The sequence below is a fragment of the Anser anser genome (assembly GCF_964211835.1).
Source record: "Anser anser genome assembly, chromosome: 9".
NCBI lineage: Eukaryota > Metazoa > Chordata > Aves > Anseriformes > Anatidae > Anser > Anser anser.
Genome location: NC_139729.1, coordinates 16,329,619 through 16,350,204, shown reverse-complemented (window position 1 = coordinate 16,350,204; position 20,586 = coordinate 16,329,619). Strand labels below are relative to the sequence as shown.

Here is a 20,586-nt window from a genome sequence, read left to right as displayed (position 1 = left end):
AGACCGGTAAAGGGCTCTCCATGCACATCTGTCTAGTTGTATTCTCAACAAAAAGGTTACAAATTAGTGTCAGCACTGGCATACAGAACAGTACATACAACAATGCAAACTCACTGTTCACAGCAATTGGTTACTAGCAAGATGCAGGTACTTGGCTCCAGACGCTACAGCTTGTCAGCAAGGTAAAGAAACTCCCAAGGAAATAGAGATGCCTAAGGGAAGAACTGTTAAAAGAATGTGCCTTCGGATATCCTCCAGTAAATAGGTGTACCTGGAATAATTAGAATAATCTTTTCAAGCTGGGATGGGCATGGATATCAGGGTGGGGAAGAATGAGATGGCTGCCATGTGCATCTTGCTTCTGTGAATGAATCATTCCTTTAATTTCCAGCTTTTGCACCTTACACCCAAAGTCTGAGAAGTCAATAGGGCTGTAGTTAATACAATTAAAAAAGGAAGAGGGTGGGCACTTAGCACGTGATTGGCAGTCATTTGGGATCATCTTCTGTTGACAGTGTTCTTCTCTTCTGAAATGCTAAATGATTCCCCAAGCCTGACATAACAACTTAACCAAGAGGTCCACCCACCAAAGCAATGTGTTCGGAGGGGTAATGGTGCCTTCTTTCATAATGGCAAGGCTGGGGTGAGTCATGCAGCAAAATGCATCCGTCCAATTTTTTATATTTTTGAAATGAAGCTTCTGCTTTATGCAAATAAACATCCAAAAGGGCGGAAATAAAAACATACTGCAAACAAATCATCCCTGTTCACTACAGAGCATTCACAGAACAGCAAGCAAACAGAGAGCAAACAGGAACCATAGAGCTAGGGCAGATTGTTTCTTTCTCTGCCTAGGAAACCAGGCACCTATGTATCAAAATATGGATTTGAGTTCTACTGACACCTGCCTATGTTTCCAGACCTTTGTTTTCCCCTCAAAAAAACAGTTTGATCCCTTAGATCTCAATACGCTTCCCAGCATCAAGTCAGCATCAGCATTCCTCATTTTTGAGAGCTAGGAGAGAGGAAAAGAAGGAAAACAGCTCAGCTGGGAAGAAAAAAAGACATTCTCTCACGTCACCCACTACTTTGCTGGTTCTTGCTGCTTCTGACAATGGACTCGCCTGAGACAGATACCCTCGAGCTGTTTTGACACTGTGCATGCTCTGCCCTATGAAAACTGGTGTTAGTTCAAGTTGCTTTGTTCATTTCTTGATGAACGTGACGCTTCTGAACGTAGGTGTTCGGGAGCTCTACAAGGAGTGCTCTGGGAAAGAATAAACACTGCTGTTTCATATCTGGATGTGCAGCTTGATTCTAAAGCCAAAGCAAAGCAAGGTTTTCCCAAGGTCTGGAAATGTCTGGAGCAGGTTACCTGGGCTATATCATTCAGAAGTAAAACTAAGCAGGGAAACAGATTGAGCTCCAAAACTGACTTACCCAAAGTTCCCTAGGCAGGAACTTTTCGACACTCAGCTTTAGAATAAAATGTTCTGTTGGGTTCAGGTGTTTTTTCTGACTCTCTGCCTTCAGCAGGAAGGACTATAGCAATGAATGATGGATTCATAAAAACATTTAGTAGGTAAATAATTCCTTGTTGAAACAGAAACAGTATTAGTGAAAATACTTCTCACTTGTCATATAAGTCAACAAGTGGAATTCCTCTTCAGGTAAATTCTCAAAAAAAAAATCTCTTCTCAAAAATGAGGTAAATATTAGACCCACAACACAGGTAACCACAATATGCATGAAGTGGGAAACAGGCACACACATAATGCAAGTTTCTCAGCAGGTTTATCTAGCCACGTGAATGCCTTACAGGAATTAGCGTTTGGAAATCCTTCAAGCTTATTCAGGATTTGCTAGGTCTATACTACAAAAGATCTCCAAGCAAATCTATGTCCGCTATGGGAAACAATACTTCCTGGGCTGGCAAAAACCCTGATGTTGATGTCACCAGTAAGAACATGCCTGTCAGGCTGATTTTATGTTGTTAAGGAAAAGAGAATAACTTTTGCTGGCTTATATTTCAACGCACAAGGAGGCTGTGCTGATGCAGACATGCTTCTTGTGGAGACAGGCCTGAAACATACAGATTTGTACCATGACAACTTTTCTACCATGTGGGCAGGTTTTTAGGGCTTGATGTGTGCATTTGCCATATATAACGTTATACTGCCAAATAACTTGGGTTCATAAGGGCACGAGACAAAGAGATGGTAGAAAACAAAGCTAAGATTAGATATCTGGAATACTCTGAAGGGTTTCTTGCTATCTCACAGGAGATAGCACTGCCTACAAAAGAGGCTTATATTCAGGGCTCATCTAATCTCTGTAGCATAATTTTCAATAAGTCGTAGTGTATTGTAAAACTGTTTCCTTGCCTGTTAGCAACCCCTGTCTCTTGGGACTCCTAACAACCAAAAGTGACAAATACAGAAGGGTTTCAACTCGTGAGTAGAGGGTCTAGGGAGGAGCCATGGATTATTGGACAGAAAAAGCTGTCAGACCTGCTCAGCTGGCAGAAAATATGATTATTCAATGAAAGGCTCTTAGCTGCGTTTACAATCATACAAAGCCAACACTCAAGGGCTTATTACTCTAATGTAAAGCAAGTCTCTGTTACTTACAGTTAAATGAAAAAATTCCTGTAACTGCAAAGTCATCTGCACAGCAGAAATTAAATGCAAAAGTGAAACAAATTCAGGTACTTTTTTCCTTGGTGTTAATGTGGCCTGTAGCTACCAAAGAGAAAGGATCTTATACAGTGGCTGTGAAATATCATACTTCTGGCAAACCAATCACCAGATACCCTATTACGAATAACCTGTTGCTATAACAACAGATAATAGGATTAGACTTGAAAGACTGGCAAAGATTCACAACAAATTTAATAACAGAATCTCATTCTTAGCAATTGGAACCTGTTTCATTAGAGGTTTGTTTCTGTTCCCTCTGAAGCCAGGAGCAACACTCAATGTTGTTCTATTAGAAACATGGTTGTGCCTTTCAGAGTCCATCTTCAGATGTGAATTTTCCAAATTCAAAGTATATAAAATTCCTGGACCAGATTCCCTTAATAATTTTGGCATTAGGATGCAGACAGCTGCCAACGTGCAGCAGCAAACTGGGGTTCACCAGATGACTGACTGTGGCTGTCCCTTTCCTTCAAACATAACCAACATGGGAACGTAAGATAAAGATCTGCTTCTGGCAAATCCTTCCTGAAGCAGCAGCCTGCTGAAGTCCATTACAATCTTTTGCACTCTAGGGCTTGCACTTTGCACTTTAGGACTTGTTCAAAGACAATGGTTAGTTCCCAGCTGTACAGAGAAGACCATCAAATTGCCAGGGGGCATAAAACCTTGGTTTTCCTCCCTCTTCCTATTACAACAAAAATTACTTATTCTCAAAAACACCTTCAAGCAGATCTTTCTGAAGAAAAAAAAAAAAAAAAAAAAACGGCAATTCCTGGAATAAATCCTGTTACCACATTTACCACATCTCTTAACCCTCTCTGAGGCAAGCTGCTGTGCCCAGTGCTCGCACACTACTAATTCTTTCCAGTACTGCAAATGGTTATACAAAGATATCATTACTCGTGCTCTGAACATATATTGCTAAGTTTCTCCTGGGTAACAGGAGAGTGAACTCTGCTTCTGAAGTACTTGCCCCTGCAGCTCTTGTTCAATTAGATGTGCTTTAGCCGTGTAAAATAATCCCATAGACACATAAAAGGATATATAGGGTAGATTTTCTAAGTCAGACTGACTATTCTTAAATACAGGACCATCTAGCATCTCAGTTGTACAAAGAGACACACAACACTGGAGAAAACTCTCAGTATTTATTCTCATTAGAGTTCCCCAACATTCCCCAGCAAAATCAACAGGGAAAAGCATTGCTTGCCCAAAGTCCAAATTAACAACCTACATGCTTTCAAAATGCACAAGCTATTTCACTCTGGAAGAACTGGCATCTGAACGTCAGCTGTTACATTATTACATGAAACAATATGATCTTGTCTGAAGAGTCAAGAACTGCTTGTTAGTAATTTGGTTCAGGTGGATTAAAATGACCTAAAAATAATGTAGAAAAATACTCTGCATGGCTTAGAATTTTAAAAGAACGTTGCAGGGTCACTGAGACATCATGTGCCAGTGTCACTTGCTGTGGCTTCCAATAGTTTAAAATACACGATTTTAACAAATAAATGTCTGCACATAATTCTCCTTTACTCCATACACTCTTCCTCACCTCTGCTCGAACAGTCTTTTTTTTCTCTTTCTTCAGAACTTAACGTAACCACATACCACTTGCTTTTTCTTTCATGCAAATACACACACACAATAGCTGTTCTTTCTCTTTTGTTTGTTTCTTCCTTGTCTCCTTACAAGCCCTCAGGCACTCTCATAGACCTCTTCCTCTCTCTCACACAAATCTTTTTTCTCTCTCTCTTACACACATGTACCAAGGACAGAAACATACCCACCAAATCTAACAAAATTTGGCTATGGTTTTAATTGCACTTATGAGTCAACTGCTTTTTCAATCTTTTTTTTCTGTGATTTTCATTTGGGACATTTGGGAATCCCAGGCGAATGAGCACTGTTCTTGTTCACTGCAGGCACTGAGAGCAACTGCCAGACACCTTGAATTCACAAGTGCAGACTGATTCCACAATGTGCACACGTATCACGGCACATGTACTGATTATGACACTGGTGAGAAACAAGAACAATACTGGAAAGGTAATGTGGTATAGATGACTCCATGCAAGCATAACCTGGGTGTCCCAGTAGTGCACAGCTGGAACTGGACATGCAGTGTACGATGGTGTGCCTCTACCCAGAACCAGACAGGTCCATTTAAAACGTAATTAGCTCAGGCTCGATTCTGGCATTGCTAGTGACAGTGCCAGTAGTGGGAAGAGAATGACAGGGCGTATACAGTCCTAGAAGGAAGAGGCAGGGTGGAGCACAGGCACAAAACCAGCAAAAGAAGCTGGGGAGCATCAGCACCAGGGCTAGAGCCAGGAGCGGGGTGCTGTGAGCAGGTTTAGTAACTCAGCTGCAGAGCCAGTTGGGTTCTCTATTGCAGTCTGCTAATTAGTCCCCACCCTCAGAGCCAGTGCCTTGCACTTCCTGCAGTGCTCCCTTCATGCTGCTGGATGACTCTGTACCACGTTCTCCAGCACATCACAGATTACCCAGGTCAGCATTTTGCAAAATATGACATCTCTCCTTCTTTGAATGGCAGAGAGCTGACTGAAAATCTCTATTTTTATCTAGGGATAACAAAAAAAACATGCTTTTCCATGACATGCTCTCTTTTTCACTAAAACAGAATTCTCAGTGAGTACATTTTCAAGATTTGTCCAGGATTTCTGGATGTGAACTGTCATGTCAGCTTGTATGTAACTGTGTTTCACTAGGTTTGCTGAGGCTGCTGTACACCCAGACATCCTACATATTCTCATAGCAGAGCTACAGACATTGTGGTTCTGCAGCACAGGAATTTTGAGAAGCGCTGCATTTTCTAGACATGCATGACAACTGTTGCTGTACAGCTGCATCATGGGTCTGACATCTCCAGCAGAATCTGTTAGATGGGCATATGCATATGTGACAAATAGCTGATCTGTAACACGTGGTAATAATAAAGCAGCTCAGAAGCACTGAACTTACTACAGTTGTGCACTGGGCTTACTATTTTAAAGCAGCAACATGCAGTAGATCAGATACTTTGTGGAAATATGAGACTCATTTCTACGTTACGGAATGCATGTAAACATAGCCCTCCCTGAAAAACTCTGGGAAGAAATATGGTAGTATTTAGAAAAGCAGCTTTATAAAGCAGAATAGAATAGTGTTGCCAATTCAACAGGCTGCTTATGCTAATAATTTATGCAAACATAACACATGTGGTTTTATGTTCCAGAGAAAGCCGAGGGTCCCAGTCTTCATCCAACTGCAGCTGACTCTAGAGATTCAGCTGTCAAATTGTTAAGAACACCTCTCTAGGCCATCCCTCAAGCTACAACAAGGCCAGCTCCAGCTAATTTTACAATGCCACGTCAATATTCTGCCATCTTCTTCTAGACTCTGTCAAACCATCCCCTGTTGGAGGTGAAAACCAATTAAATCCAGTGGACTCATACAAATTAATTTTCTTTCTGCTAAAGAAAAAAAAATATATATATATCCCTTTCTAACTGCATGTTTCTGCTATGGAAACACCTCCACCATCCATAACTAAATTACCGACTGTAGCATTTTAATGCTGAACATGTGCCATCTGCTGCTTCAAGTTAAGAAAGACCTAGACAAAGATACAACAACTCACCATCTCGTTCTCCTCTCCCTGGTTAAGCTGTGCATAATGGTTCTTGGCAGGATTCTCCCCCATGAAATGACCCTCTGGAGACTTTCTACAGCACCCTCAGGACAGGTCTTCAGCGTTGTGTGGCTTGAACTTCCACACTGAGGAAGTGCTCTAAGTACACACCTTTCTTATAACTTTGCTGATGTTTGAAGAATGGAGCTCCTCCCTCTCTGTGGGGTTAGCAGGTAACATTCATCCCTCCTCCTCTCATTCTGCTGCTTGGGGTTTTTAGATTGAGGGGTTACCTTCAAACAAAACTCACTCAAAGGCACTGGGAGAAAGAAAAAATTACATCTAACATGTTTTTGCCACGGTATGACTCCTAGTCATAACTCTGATAGTGCAGCAAGTGCTGCTGGCATGCAACTTTCAGGGGAGGGCAAGAGGGGAATATTTCTCCTCGAGAGATTATGGAGTTACTGGGGACTAAGAAGTGTGTCCAAACGAGAAGCAAAACAGGCATTGCTGTTGTTATACTCTTAGTAACCAGCCTGAACTAAGCGTCCAGCTGTGATCCCCTCATATTCCTTGAAGAAAAATTCAAGCTCTGGCATTGCAAACAGTGGCCTCGGTTTGTGCAGGTGGATTTATGCACTGACTGTGTTGGAATCAAGCCATGTAGGGTCTGTAATGTTTTTGTTCATTATTAAGAATATTGTTACAGAATGTCTTCTGACCTCACTATAGAGCATTGGGGAAGGTAATTAGAGTTATTTACTCACTCTTCAGGGAAACTGGAGCTTCAGGGAAACTGATGTCAGTGAGATGGATACAAATTACTCTGACCTCCAAATCAGGACCAAAAGGAAGCTGGCAGAAAAAAAAACAGCAATCAGAAAATCACCTCCTTTTTCACTACTGTGGGCCGAATTGTTTGTTAGTCTTGTGATTCATTCCCAGTACTACTTCCTTGTCCGTTGCTACTTTTCAAGAAGTTATACATCAAATATCGTAGGAATGAGGCAAGGAGAGACAAACCCGTTCTTCCAGAAAATATGTTAAGGAAACTAAAATATTATTTCTAGGGTGACTGAAACAGATCAAGAGGTGTCAAGTTAGTTCCTATTCACCGGTATTTTGTTTCCATGGGGCATGGGCTTGTACTGGTTCCATACACCTCAAGTACCATGGAAGGCCAGTGCCTGTTTCATGCAGTGGCCAGAGAAACTGAAATGGGAGAAATGCAGGGAAGAGAGAAGATAAAATGGGGGAACTAGGCCAATGAACACAAGAGAAGCCAATTTCAATTTGTTCTTTTGAGACTCAGCAACAGGAACTACAGTTACTACATGAGAATCACAATTTTCAGTTAAAAATTAAAAAGAAAAAAATGCAATACAGTCCATTTCTGATAAACCTGTTTATAGGGATCAGTGCTACCTAGAAGTTACAAAGGACAGGAAACAACCACCAAGGTACCTTTTCCAAAGCAGGCTGATGATTTTGGGAAATGACTCATTATTTTGGGAGGTGACAGCAGCAGAAAACAGGAGTGCCACACACACTTTTTCTGCCTGGTCAGCTTTTGCTGCATCTGCAAATGTCAGTCTTGCTACTCGTAGTGTCTGTAGAAGGCTTGGGTACAGTAGGGGTCACTGAGCTGCCATTTCATGGAGAAGAGAAGTGAGCTGCATGCAGGGTATCCCACCAAACCTGGACCTCCAGGGAATAATCAGGACTCATCCAATCTATTTACTGTTTATAGGCCGAGTCCAACTCCTGATGACAATTTCTACTCCTACAGGACACCCTTTCTTGGGAGATTTGGTTGTTCAAAACTGAAAACAAAGGGAAAACAGATTAAAGGTGTAAAACATTCACAATTTCTGTAAGCTGGCAACCTGTCATAACATTCCAGTAAAATCTGTTAATCTAGAACCCATGAAGATTGTGGAATTTGTCCATTTTACTTAAGGAGATTCATTTTCTGATGTAGAAAAGGCCCCTAAAGCATCCTACAGTAGAACCTTTAGTTAAATGATGCCCTCTACTGTTAGAACTAAGCATTGCAGATTAGTTTAGAAATAAAAAAGTTCCTTGTATTATCTCCTATAGATGGTTATCATCATTCCTCTTTTTAAATTGAGATTTGCCTAAAAACACAGATAAAAGCCACAAAATTTATTGGTCAAGTTAAAATGCAAAAGCAAAGATAACAAAGATTATGCCTTAAAAGTTAAAAACAAAACAATAAACCTAAAAGCAAGCAAGCAGGAGATGCATGTGCCTCACCTCATTCTTACACCTTTAATCTCAGTCCTGAAAAAGCATCCATGTATCATGTCATCCTTTGCCAATCTTGTGCAATTTAATTTGCTCTGAAAAAACCCCACTGTATAAACAGCAGCCTGGCTTAAAAAACACTCCAAATTTATTTTTCTGCACAGCTCTGCAGCGATAAGGGTGCAGCTCGGTGCCCAGAGACAGCACAGAGAAGGGAAAGGAGTAAGGAAACATGGTCTGCAGGGAAGGGGGGGCTGGTTAAGCTGAGGAAAAGAAGACTTTGAAAAGTCACAAGGAGCTTTCAAACACCTACGCCCTAGCTGCAAATAAGTAGAATCACAGAATCATGGAATCATGAGGGTTGGAAAAGACCTCCAAAATCATCTGGTCCAACCACACAGCACCATCACCCACTGAACCATGTCCCTAAGCACCAGGCCCAGCCTTTCCTTGAACACCGCTGGAGGCGGTGACACCACCACCTCCCTGGGCAACCCGTCCCAATACCTGACCGCTCTTTCTGAGAAGAAATGTCTCCTCATTTCCAACCTGAACCTCCCGTGGCGCAACTTGAAAATAACATTCTTCGTGTCCAAGCTAACTTGCTGCAAGAAGGGCTTAAACTGGGGGCCAGGTGAAGCCCCTGACCCTGGAGGTCCGCATGGGCAGCCTGGGCACGCACCCCTCAGGCACGGCCTGACCGCGGGAGCCCCTGCCCGTGGGCAGAGGGACAGACCTCCCAAACCTCCTGCTTCCTCCTCCTCCTCCTCCATCATCATCATCATCCCCCGGAACCTTCGTTCAGGCAGGCGCCGTTTCTGGCCGGGCGCTCCGCAGCGGGCCGCGGGGCCGGAAGCGGCGGCAGCCCTGGCAGGCCGGCGGCGGCTCCACCTGCCCTTGGCCGCGGCGGCCCCGGGGGCGCCAGGCGAAGCGGCGGCCGCCCGGCCTCCTCCTCCTCGGCTTCCTCCTCCTCAGCCTCCTGCCGGCACCTCCCGGCCCTCACGATGTGGCGGACGCGGGCGGCGGCGGCTTGGTGAGCGGCACGGGGCAGGGCGGCCGCCGCCGCCTCCCTTCGGCCGCGGCGGAGCCTCGGCCCCGCGCCCCGCTCCGCGATCGTGCCCCGCGGCCCGGAGCGGCACGGGCCGGGAACGGGGCTCCCCGAGCCGGGGGGGAGGGAGGCCTGAGGCCCGCCGAGGCCCGCTGTGCCCGGGGAGGGAACGGGGCCTGGGGTGTCGTCCCTGAGGGGTGTCGTCCCTGAGGGGTGTCGTCCCTGAGGGGTGTCGTCCCTGAGGGGTGTCGTCCCTGAGGGGTGTCGTCCCTGAGGGGTGTCGTCCCTGAGGGGTGTCGTCCCTGAGGGGTGTCGTCCCTGAGGGGTGTCGTCCCTGAGGGGTGTCGTCCCTGAGGGGTGTCGTCCCTGAGGGGTGTCGTCCCTGAGGGGTGTCGTCCCTGAGGGGTGTCGTCCCTGAGGGGTGTCGTCCCTGAGGGGTGTCGTCCCTGAGGGGTGTCGTCCCTCAGGGGTGTCGTCCCTCAGGGGTGTCGTCCCTCAGGGGTGTCGTCCCTCAGGAGCAATGTCGCAGGGCGGCTGGAAGCCCCCGGCCTTCCTCCGTAGATGTTGTGGCAGTGCTGAGTGAGGGAAAACAGCCCCGTGCTTTTTGTTGGGGTACACTCCAGTGGCTGAGGGAGCTGGGGGTGTTTTGTCTGGGGAAGAAGAGGCTCAGGGGAGACCTTATTGCTCTCTGCAACTGCCTGAAAGGAACTGGTGGGGAGCTGGGGGTTGGCCTCTTCTCGCAGATAACCAGTGATAGGACTAAAGGGAATGGCCTCAAGCTGCGCCAGGAGAGGTTCAGGTTGGAAATGAGGAGACATTTCTTCTCAGAAGGAGCAGTCAGGCATTGGGACGGGTTGCCCAGGGAGGTGGTGGCATCGTTGTCCCTGGGGGTGTTTAAGGAAAGGCTGGACGTGGTTAGGGACACAGTTTAGTGGGTGACATTGGTAGCAGGGTGATGGTTGGACCAGGTGATCTTGGAGGTCTCTTCCAACCTTTATGATTCTATGAAAGATTCTTTCACAGTTATAATTAATAAAAGTATATATAGTATGTCTTTATGGAAAGTTTGTCCCAGCTGAGGGGGGATATTTTAAACTCTTAAACTGGAATAATGCATAAGATGTTAGGTATGCTTGGATATCCTACTATATTAGAATGCTTGGATATCCTAGTAACAGACCGCTATTTTTTGCTCTTTTTTAACAAGGTATCTATAATCTGTTTGATGCTAACGTAGACAGGTCACAGGCCTGTATTCAGGCAGGTTCTAATGGCAGAGCTGCCTGTGTCCGGAAGGCTAATTTTTGGTTTGTTTGTTGTTAAACGCAGTTTTCCAGAAGCTTTATGTTTGTCAGTCATGGAACACTTCATTTAGTACTGTCGATTTGGCTTTCATTTCAGTATCACTGCACTTTCAGTGAAGATCTTCAGTTAATTTTTTTTGTCAGCTTTTATCAATAGCTTTTAGCAGCAGGAAGAGGAAAGAGTAAACAGAACTTCTGGAATAACAATGGAGTTGTTTGTTTTTAATATAAGATTTTATATGTAGAAGGAAAGCGAATAGGTCTTTACATGAGATAGCACTCAAAAGGCAGTTGTTGTTGATCAAGTTCTTGCCATAACAATTTCTGATGGAACACAATTTTTCATTCAGTTTAATCAGTACAGAACGAATGCAATACAAGACAGTATATTTTAAAAGAACAATCGCAGAGAAGAAAGTTATGTACCATTAAAGTACCTTTAATCAGGGTGAAGGCCGATAACCAGAAGTGGCTGCAATAGTATGAACTGAAAAATTTAAATATCTGCGCAATGGTAGTGACAACACAACAAAAGGAAGAACTGCGCAGTTAGCTTGCTTCATCGTGGCTTGCCACACCCTGATCAAAACTGTCTTCAAAAGCAGGAGTTAAAATATTTCTAGTGTGGGGGCATTTTCACTTTTTTATTTCTGTGTGTCCACTTTTTGTATTGGTACTATCTGCGGTTTATTTCTGATGCTTTTGTAATTCCATGTCAAAGAGGAGGTACTTGATATTGCTTGAGGGGTTATTCTGTTCCCGCTTATTAGGCTTTTGCTAGATAATGAGTTTCTTGCTGCAAGAGTGTAGATAGTCTTCAGAACTATAGCAGCAAGGGGGTAAATTTCAGAATTGCATTGACTTTTGTGAAAGAGGACTTCCAGAACAGTTGGTGGAGTTCTTTTTTTTATTTTTAAGGTTGCCATTACATTAAAGGAAATTTTTAAACATACACCATACATACATACAACATACACTGCATTTTCTTAAGAGAAGTAAACATCACTGATTTTTAACTTTTCATCCAAATGCTCAATTTCTGTGTCAAAAGTGCTTTTATAATGAAGTCTTCCACTTGTTTGGACGTAAAGAATATGCCTGCGAAAGAATGTCATCGGTAGTACACAGAAAGACTCAGGGAAAGGACTATTTATTATGGAGCTTTTTTTCAATTTCATATGATTAACTTATGTATTCTCTTTAAAATTCCTCAATATTAAATGATTAAGGATTATGGGATGAATAATTTGCCTTCTTAATAGTTTGAAGCACTTTCTACTTTTTCATTTGTCCTCTTCATAAGTAAATACACGGGAGAATATAACAAATCCTGAAAAAAGCTTTAAGGAACGAGCTTTAATTTCAAGAACTGTAACTTCACTTGTATTTTGCATCCAGTAAATGGTTTAATGTTAACTCTTCGGTTGTATTTTCCATAAGCTAGCAAAGCTACCTCAAAATGCTAAAGCATGTAGATAGCATAAGTGAAGGTGTACAAGTAGCTTTATTCCAACCTGTGTATGTAGTTTAATACAGGCAGAGTTGATAAGGTTCATTGTTTTAACGTATTAATTGCTGAGTTCTGTTTTCAGAATCAAATTGTTCACACTGAAATTTCCCAGTGTTTAAGTCTGAATTATTTTACTGAAGTCTTCAACAAACACGGCGCAAGCATGTCCACAAGTAATCTTGTCTGTGCATGACACAAGACAAAACAATAATGCTGTAAGCCTAGAACCACAGAAAATTAAAGAAACTGAAAGATTTCTTCAAGTGCATCCTTCAACTCCACAGGAGGATCAGCTTTGCTAGAAAAGTAACATGTATTTTGCAGAGGATGTTTTTGTCTGCATATTGTTTTTTGAAGTCTGAAAAAAGTTAGTTTCTCTAAAAGTTAGTTTTCAGTAACAAGATAGGCCAAAGTATCAAGTTTTCCTTTACGATCCAAGTTGATCATAGTCATCTGTGGACTCTTAGATAATGGTTGCCAAACTGTGTTTTACCATTGACGTGATTTGTCTTAAGCCAGTGTGGAAATTAAATTCACCTAACAACAGAGTTCATAAATGGGATTAAAGGTGTTCTTTCTGTAATTACTGGAAATGCTATACCCTTTAATACTGTTTACAGCTTTTTTTTTTTCCTGGTAGCATAGCAATGATTGCTGGACATTCAGAATGATGCTTTAATTTATCTGTAACCAGCTACAATGTAATGTGAATTGCTTCTAAAGAGGTTATAGAGTTAATGGTATATTGAAGATATCTGTTACTGAGAGTTTTTCTTCCTTTCTTTCAGTGTCATCTGCCGGAGTCTAGCAAAGAGCAACTATGGAATAAAAAGAAAATCACCACTTCAAAATTTGCATCTTGTTTCCCGAAGTATACATCATCCCTACCATCCAAGTTCAAAATTTCAAAGACCTCCATTAAGGATATCCATTCAGCAGTTCTCTTCTCTTAATCGTCTTCCCTTTCGCAAAACAAAACTTTTAAATGTAAAGTACGGATACCAGTCCTACAGGAACTTTTGGCTAGCTAGACTAGCATCAAGGCTTCTCAGAATTCGCTACATTATATTAGGATCTGCTGTAGGTGGTGGTTACACAGCTAAAAAGGTATTTATCTTTGGAGGATATTCTACGCATATTTATTTTTGTTGTTACGGGTTTCAGAACACTAATTCTTGGTAACCCACAAAAATACAGAATATCGTTGTTCAGTTAATTAATGAAAAGAAAGATGAGTGAAATTGGAAAACAGATTGTTGAGAGAACTAGTATAGATTTCAAAAGACCTGAATAATATTATACGTATCTGAAAGATGGTGGGTTATTATGCTTTATATGTAGGTACCACTTTTCAATAGATGGCTCATATGCTTCTCTACGTGTATTCCTTCTATTTCTACTGTATTTTTTTTCCTTTTTGTATTAGACATATGATCAGTGGAAGGACATGATGCCTGATCTTGATGATTATAAGTGGATTGTTCCTGACTTCATCTGGGAGCTTGACGAACATATTGACTTCGGTATTACAAAAGCTAAAATGTGCATGTGCTAGTGTAACAACTTAAACACAAGGGTGTGATTCTCAGTGCCTGGCTCCAATGTAATAGTAGTGTTATAGCAGTGATTTGGGTGAGCTTGTATTGTTGAAGTGTTCAGGGTACGTCTTACCAAGTTACTTGTATCATTGTGTTTGTCTGAAGAAATTAAGCATTATTTAGCATTGAAGTTCCATAATTCATCTTTTCGTTTGAGAACATTCTTGGTCCTTTCTTTTGTCATGTACTCCCATTATTCAAAGCAGACTTCCAGCATGACCAAGGGGACAGGTTTTGGCAGTATTATGCACAAGGTTCTCTCTATAAGAATGAGTAACAAATAAAAATGTAATTAAGACAAGTAGAAGGTAGGTATAATTAAACAACTAATTGAAACACAGGAATTTATAGAAATATCTGCAAAATTATCTTGAAGATGCAGAGTAAAGAAAAATACAGATTTTATTTTCCTGAACCTTCTAGTTACGTTAGATTTCTTGCATATTCTCAGATAGAAGTCTAAAAAACAATCACTGAGTTACCTCTTACATATGAGAATAGTTAGGTAGTGTTCTTTTAAAAAAAGTTTGTGAACGTTTTAACTACGTGTTTGAGCATTGCATAGGTAGTCTTGAATGTTGGGATTGAAGAAGTGAGACAAGTGTTTTCTTTCTGTGATTGCTAGTGAACACTACGTTTTTATAATACTGTAAAATTAATGATGTTGGTGTTTTTTTGAAACAATTGCAGAATTGGGTTATTTATGAAATTGAAAAATAACTTTTTCTTAAAACATACAGCATAGTTATGCTGTCCTGTAATTTAAAAAACATTGTCTCTGAAGTATGTGAGGCAATGCATGAAATGTGGTGAAATGCAAGAATAAGTTGTACAGAATTTAAAGTACATAAGGCAACCAAGTTATCAGAAAGTTCGAAGTCTAAAAAAGCAGTTGTTTTTTCAGATCTGATATTCTTTCCCAACACTAATGGGGGGAGGTGTATGTGGAAAGCAACTTTTAATTATTTATTTAATTTTTAAAAGTTTAAAAGATAAAGGTATGCCTCGGAACAGTTACAAGGTTTTATAGCCTAAGCTGTTCCTATTCACAACAATAGTAGGAGAGAAAAACTGCTCACTAGCTTTTGTACTATTTTCCTAGAAAAAATTATCAAAGCCCTTCCTGATGCCGATGACCTTGCCAAACTTCTGCCTGACTTTGACAAGATTGGAGAGAGCTTCGCTTCACTGAAAGGATTTTTTTCTCCTGGTGAGACTAATTTTTCAGCTTAGTTTTAATTTTGAGAACATAAGATATTACAAGATGAGGTTACAGCTATGTCCTTTGGTGCTAAAACAAAGTGGATCCTCAAAATGCATGCCTTTCATTGAATATCTCATCTCAAAGTGGTATGGACACAGGTAAGTGTAATGGATTTTTAAAGGGAAGAATTCTGTTAGCAGGTGCTGGGAACCAAAATGTGACTGTGAATAGAAAAATAGAATTCTTTTTCACCTCTAAACAAACAGATAGAAAGTTAATTGTTTCAGTAAGTCATAGAAGCTGCAAGTGTCCTGCTGGAACTTGCAGAAGTTGTGAGTGGCAGTGGACAGTAGTAACAGTACTATGCTATAGCTGTTACAGGAAGACAGAGTTGGATAATTAAGAGAATGATGGTGCTTAATGTTGCAGGCATGTGAGATAAGAGATTTGTAACCTGGGTCATCTTTGGGTTGAGTGATATCTTCTGGAGCTGTGTCCAGGCAGAAAGACTTGCTAGGAGATTCGGGTTAGGTAGGGGCTGCATTTCAATGCAGTATGTGGGAGTTCTAAGTCCTTCACAAAACGGGCATGGTTTGTCAATCCACTGTGTCCAGGTACTAGTACACTTAGAGGTTTTCAAATTTTAGATTTAAATAGGACATTTCTAACCAATGGACTTTAAATATAAAAATGATTGATTTCATCATCGTTATCTGACTTGCTCTTTAGCACAGCTCAAAACTTCACCCAGTCTTTCTTGTAACAGAATGAAAGATTCTTTCTGATGTATATCTTAATAATTACCAAACAACATAAATTCATAGTTATGAAAGATGATAACTCTGGGATATCGTAGTCACCGCTTTAGGTGTTTTTGAGAATATTTGCATAACAGTGTGCCTAAGACGTGTGTTTTCATTTTCTTAAAATACTGTTAATGGTGGAATTAGTTAATTCATCTCACTACAAACTCAGCAGGGATCAAGATCAACAGACTGACAAGTAGATGACAATCTCCTATATATTTTGCCTGTTTAAAACTGTGGTGTGTTATTGACTGGTACTGTGAGGTATCACCTACTATAATGGAATTTGTTAGCATACTCACCTGGGCATAGTTGCCATTTATGGTTTTGTGGTCCTCCAAATGAGATAAAGATCCCTCATCTTAATTTTGCATTTTGTTTTGTATTTATAATTTTTATTTCCCCTCTTCTGCTGATTTTTCACAGGTTACAATTTGGTTAGTGAAGTCATAGGAGCTTCTGATCTACTTCTGTTGTTAGGTGTGTAAAAGCCCTTTTTACTGCCCCTAACCTGCCTCTTTAAAGCAAACTCTTAAAACACTATTGTACTAAGAGGAGTGAATATCAGTGTAAACACATCTATTCACAGCAGTTAATTTTGAGTTACAAATACCTTTCAACTGTTTTAAAAAATTCTTAGATCTGCCCCTGTGAGAATGAGTAGTTGATATTTATCATAGTCCTTAGCAGATGCTTTTTGTAGGAAGCTTATTTTGAAAACTTCATTAGAGTAGAAAAGAATGTGTGTGTGTGTGTGTATTTATATATATATATATACATATCATTACAACGATGCAATTGAATTTGTATTATCATCTTGTGTATCAGAAAAAAAGTAAAGTTACAAAAAAAGCTTTTACAGATTAAATAGTCTAGCTGACGCTGCCTGTTCCCTTTTGATAATAACTACTTTGAGTCGCAAATTAGATTTGATATAAAATTTTCAAATGAATTTCAAACTGAGTTTTGTTTTCAGTTATTTGTGGTGACTCTTTGGGTTGATAGCAAGGTTATTGATTTAATAATACATAGGGTAATAATAATATGTAGGTTTATTTTACATTGATTAGGTGGTTTTTTTAATTTTTGAAGTGTGTTTTGCATGTTGTAATGAATTTTTCTAATTGTGTCCTAGGTTCTCCTGGAGAAACAGCATTCAGAGCTACAGACCAGGGATATGACAATGACAAGCAGTACAAGAAGGTAATTACTCTCAAGCAAATATGAATCTCTTAATAACAGGTAGTTTTTTTAAAGTGCTTTAACAGCTAATTGTAGATACTTATTTGAAGCAGCTTAATAGAATTTATCTTTGAAGAGAATGCATTGGTTTTTTTTATATATAAACAGTATAGTGCTAAACACATTTTGGTGTAAGGAAAATTCTAGGCAGTCACAAAAATCTTTAGGTATTACATTCTTCAGAAACTTGGTTTCTAAGAAGGTCATTTTAGTTATTTTGTGTGCATTTGGAATTTCTCAGGACACGCTCTCAGTAGCATTTGAACTGATAGCTTATTACTGAAGTTGCTATAGGCTTCTATAGTTATTTTCATTTTTTTCTGCTTGCAACTCCATTTCTGTTGCCATGTTCACAGTTGTGATTCTTACTGAAGGATCTCTGCTGTAATAAAGAATTTCTGTTTGTAAAAGAAATCTTTTTTTTTTTAATTTATTTAAAAAGTGTATAATCACATTTTTCTTAAGATTTCCTGGAAAAAAATATTACTGTAATTTCATGGAAAGAAAATGCTACTGTATTTAAATAACTAAAAGTGTTAGCATTTTTTCCTTGAGGTAAAGAAGTTAAAATTAAATCTTTTGCTTTAATGAATAGTAGATGTTATTTCTATTTAAATCCTTGATGGTAAAGTTGCTCATTCTCTAAAGGCTTTTCATTTTTCCTCTGTATATTGTGTTTTGTTTTTTTGTTTGTTTTTTTTTTTTAAAGAATGAAAGTGGTACATATTGGGGAATTTGTAAATTATGAAATATTTATTTTTGCAACCGAAAAAATGTTTGCTGAACTGGAAATAGAGTTTTACATGAAAGACATTTCTGTATATGCAGGCATGTATACATTCTACATTCATTCTGCATGGCAATATGAAATACAATGAAACCTGTACAAAGCATACTTCTTATATTGTTTTTCCCCTTTGGAACACTGACAGATTTCTACATAAGAAATAAATTTAGGTTTTGTTTCCCCCTTGTCAGTAAGCTGTCCATACATAGAAAATTATTTTCTCTTGAATGATTGCTTAGCACAGGTTTCACTGTTTAAAACGAAACAAAAAACATCCCTTAACTATGGATTTGTGAAGAAATGGTCATCTTAATTTATTGTCATCAGTAAGTAAATTAATTGAGATTTTTACTGAGTGCTAGTATTATCACTGATACTTATTATTCCATTTTCTCACATGCAGTGACCACTGCATTTTAATGTTGCCAGCAAAAATGTAGTTGCAGTAGAGAAAATATCAGCCCATATTAAACCAGTCTGAGTTTTAAAATTTAGTCTGTATAATAATTTTTATAATTCCAATTATATCTGACAAATTCTACTTAGAAGATGTTGCTTTGTTAATTAGTATGATCATTTTTGGTCATAACATTTCAAAAAGGACAGATATGAATAGCTAACATACCACAGTCGCTTGGTTTATTGGCAAGCAATATTATTTTCTAGACAATGAGTAAGATGGCCTTTTTTCATACAATGCTTTTTCACTACCAATCAATACCAGTTTAAAAATTGTTATTGTACAGATGCATACAATGCTATGATATTAAGTATGTCTGATGATCAGCTGATGAGCTGTTTTTCAGTGTTTCATTAGGGAAAGATCAGTAATGGCAAATATCCAGGGATATGTTATTTGAAAGAATTCTATTCTGTAGAATTGTTGTAGAATTGTTACTGGGCATTGTCCGCAGACAGGGCTATAAAACTTTCTGTAGAATGAGAGAGCGCATAAGAGCAGTGAAAATTGTCCAGCACAAACTAATTTTCCAGCTAATGTGTGGTTTAGTTGGTAACTTTTCGTTTGATACAAGAAGTACAACTCTTCGAAAAGAAAACAAAATTAAAATTACTGGAGTGCTCAGATCAGTAATTTAAATAAATGGAATTTAAATCTGTTTCCATGTGGATTCAATAAGAAATTTTGCTTTCAGAGAAAGAAGATAGCTATACAAAGCTCCAGTGTAGTAAAACATTTTATTGTGTTGTATGTTTTTTACTGTGGGAATAGTTCAGACTTTCACTGAAATGGCAGTATTGCCTTCTTGGAAAATTATTTTGCAGTACTTGTCTATCTTCCCTCCCCAAAAAAACAAACCAAAACAGGAAAAAAGAAAAAAAAAAAAAGAGCTCTTTAAGAGTTTCAGCTTCCTATTAAGGCAAACAGGCTCCAAAGTTTAAAATTTCTTTATAGTCTGGGTTATAACCAAAATGCAACTCAACTTTTGATTTGGGGCTTAGAAGCTAGGTAAATAAATAATACAATGTATATTATTCAAAACCAGGCATACAGTCCTTTCTCGGCCTTTGTCACTTTGACACAATCTCATGCCTTAAGAACCTGGTTCACTGTGGAGGATTTGGCAATGACTAAAGTGCCTTGCCTAGCCAGCAGAGGGTCACCTTCAGTAAGTGGAAGCAGCAGCGCAGGAATTCTACATGAGAAAGAGGTTTTGGAAAGGAGTGTCACTTGACTTGGATATCAGTTCCACCCATCATGTGGCAGTTCGGGTGAAAATAATGTTGTACTGTGAATTCGTTCCAGTTCTGTGATATAGTATGATTATGACCTCTTTGAGACCCAACTTCTGGAATGCTTCTTCCGTACATTTTCTTTTCATCTTGTTGTTGATGATTAGTATATCCATAAGAACTAATTGTCCACTAATTATTTCTCTGGAACTTGGCTGGCTGATGTCCAAGTGAGCATAAAAATAAAGGAAATTACAGAATCTTTGTGATCCATATAAACCTCCTTCCTATCCAAAAAAAAAACTACATCAAAACAAAACTACGTGCTGATACAGCTTGTAGGGGGAAAAAAAAAACTAATTAAGTTAAAATCTGCAGCTCTTGAAAAGTAGTAAGAAATAACTTTGTAGTTATCAAGTATGGACAGTAATATTACTGTGGACAAAGTTGCAGACATCAGGCATTTCTTTATTTCCCTTGTATGGATAGCTTTCCAGAACACACACATGCTGGACAGGAAAACTGATGCCCATATGTTTGTAAATTCCTTCTTATATAGTTCCAGGGCCATTTTCAGGTATTCTTTGTATAGCTGACAGGTTGTCTCTTGCAGTAGGATTATTTTAATATTTTTTTTAGCTTTCTCATTTTTGTTTTGTTGTTGTTTTCTTCGTAAATTATGTGACAAAGTTTACATAACTTTACATAACTTTCTCTTCTGTATTCATTGCCCAGTTTCATTCCCAATTTAACAAGGCATGGGCTCTGGATGCTCTTGAAAATGGGGC

General features: G+C 39.6%; 2 protein-coding genes across 18 annotated transcripts in view; one reads left to right on the top strand and one right to left on the bottom strand.

Moving 5' to 3' along the window:
• Window positions 1-9,475, bottom strand: part of LOC310904546 (putative cation-transporting ATPase 13A4) — a 42,964-nt gene extending 33,489 nt beyond the window's left edge. For 4 of the 14 annotated variants that reach the window (XM_083849466.1, XM_083849467.1, XM_083849465.1 and 1 more), the window contains exons 1-3: window positions 8,617-9,293; window positions 7,804-8,162; window positions 7,107-7,194 (exon numbers count right to left, since the gene is read on the bottom strand). Coding sequence is in view for 9 of the 14 variants with exons in the window: in XM_083849472.1 (XP_083705598.1) it covers window positions 6,508-6,576 (69 nt within the window). In the remaining 5 variants the exon portion in view is untranslated. Of the gene's footprint in view, window positions 1-114; window positions 6,298-6,345; window positions 6,656-7,106; window positions 7,195-7,803; window positions 8,163-8,616 lie in introns of those variants that run through there. The other 10 variants (XM_083849472.1, XM_083849473.1, XM_083849474.1 and 7 more) reach the window with 10 other exon arrangements.
• OPA1 (OPA1 mitochondrial dynamin like GTPase) overlaps window positions 9,449-20,586 on the top strand; it is a 53,091-nt gene continuing 41,953 nt past the window's right edge. For 2 of the 4 annotated variants that reach the window (XM_083849494.1, XM_083849492.1), the window contains exons 1-6: window positions 9,458-9,640; window positions 13,258-13,576; window positions 13,896-13,992; window positions 15,170-15,277; window positions 16,504-16,557; window positions 17,213-17,280. In XM_083849494.1, coding sequence (XP_083705620.1) covers window positions 9,612-9,640; window positions 13,258-13,576; window positions 13,896-13,992; window positions 15,170-15,277; window positions 16,504-16,557; window positions 17,213-17,280 — 675 coding nt within the window. In that variant the 5' untranslated portion in view covers window positions 9,458-9,611. Of the gene's footprint in view, window positions 9,641-13,257; window positions 13,577-13,895; window positions 13,993-15,169; window positions 15,278-16,503; window positions 16,558-17,212; window positions 17,281-20,586 lie in introns of all 4 variants that reach the window. The other 2 variants (XM_083849493.1, XM_083849495.1) reach the window with 2 other exon arrangements.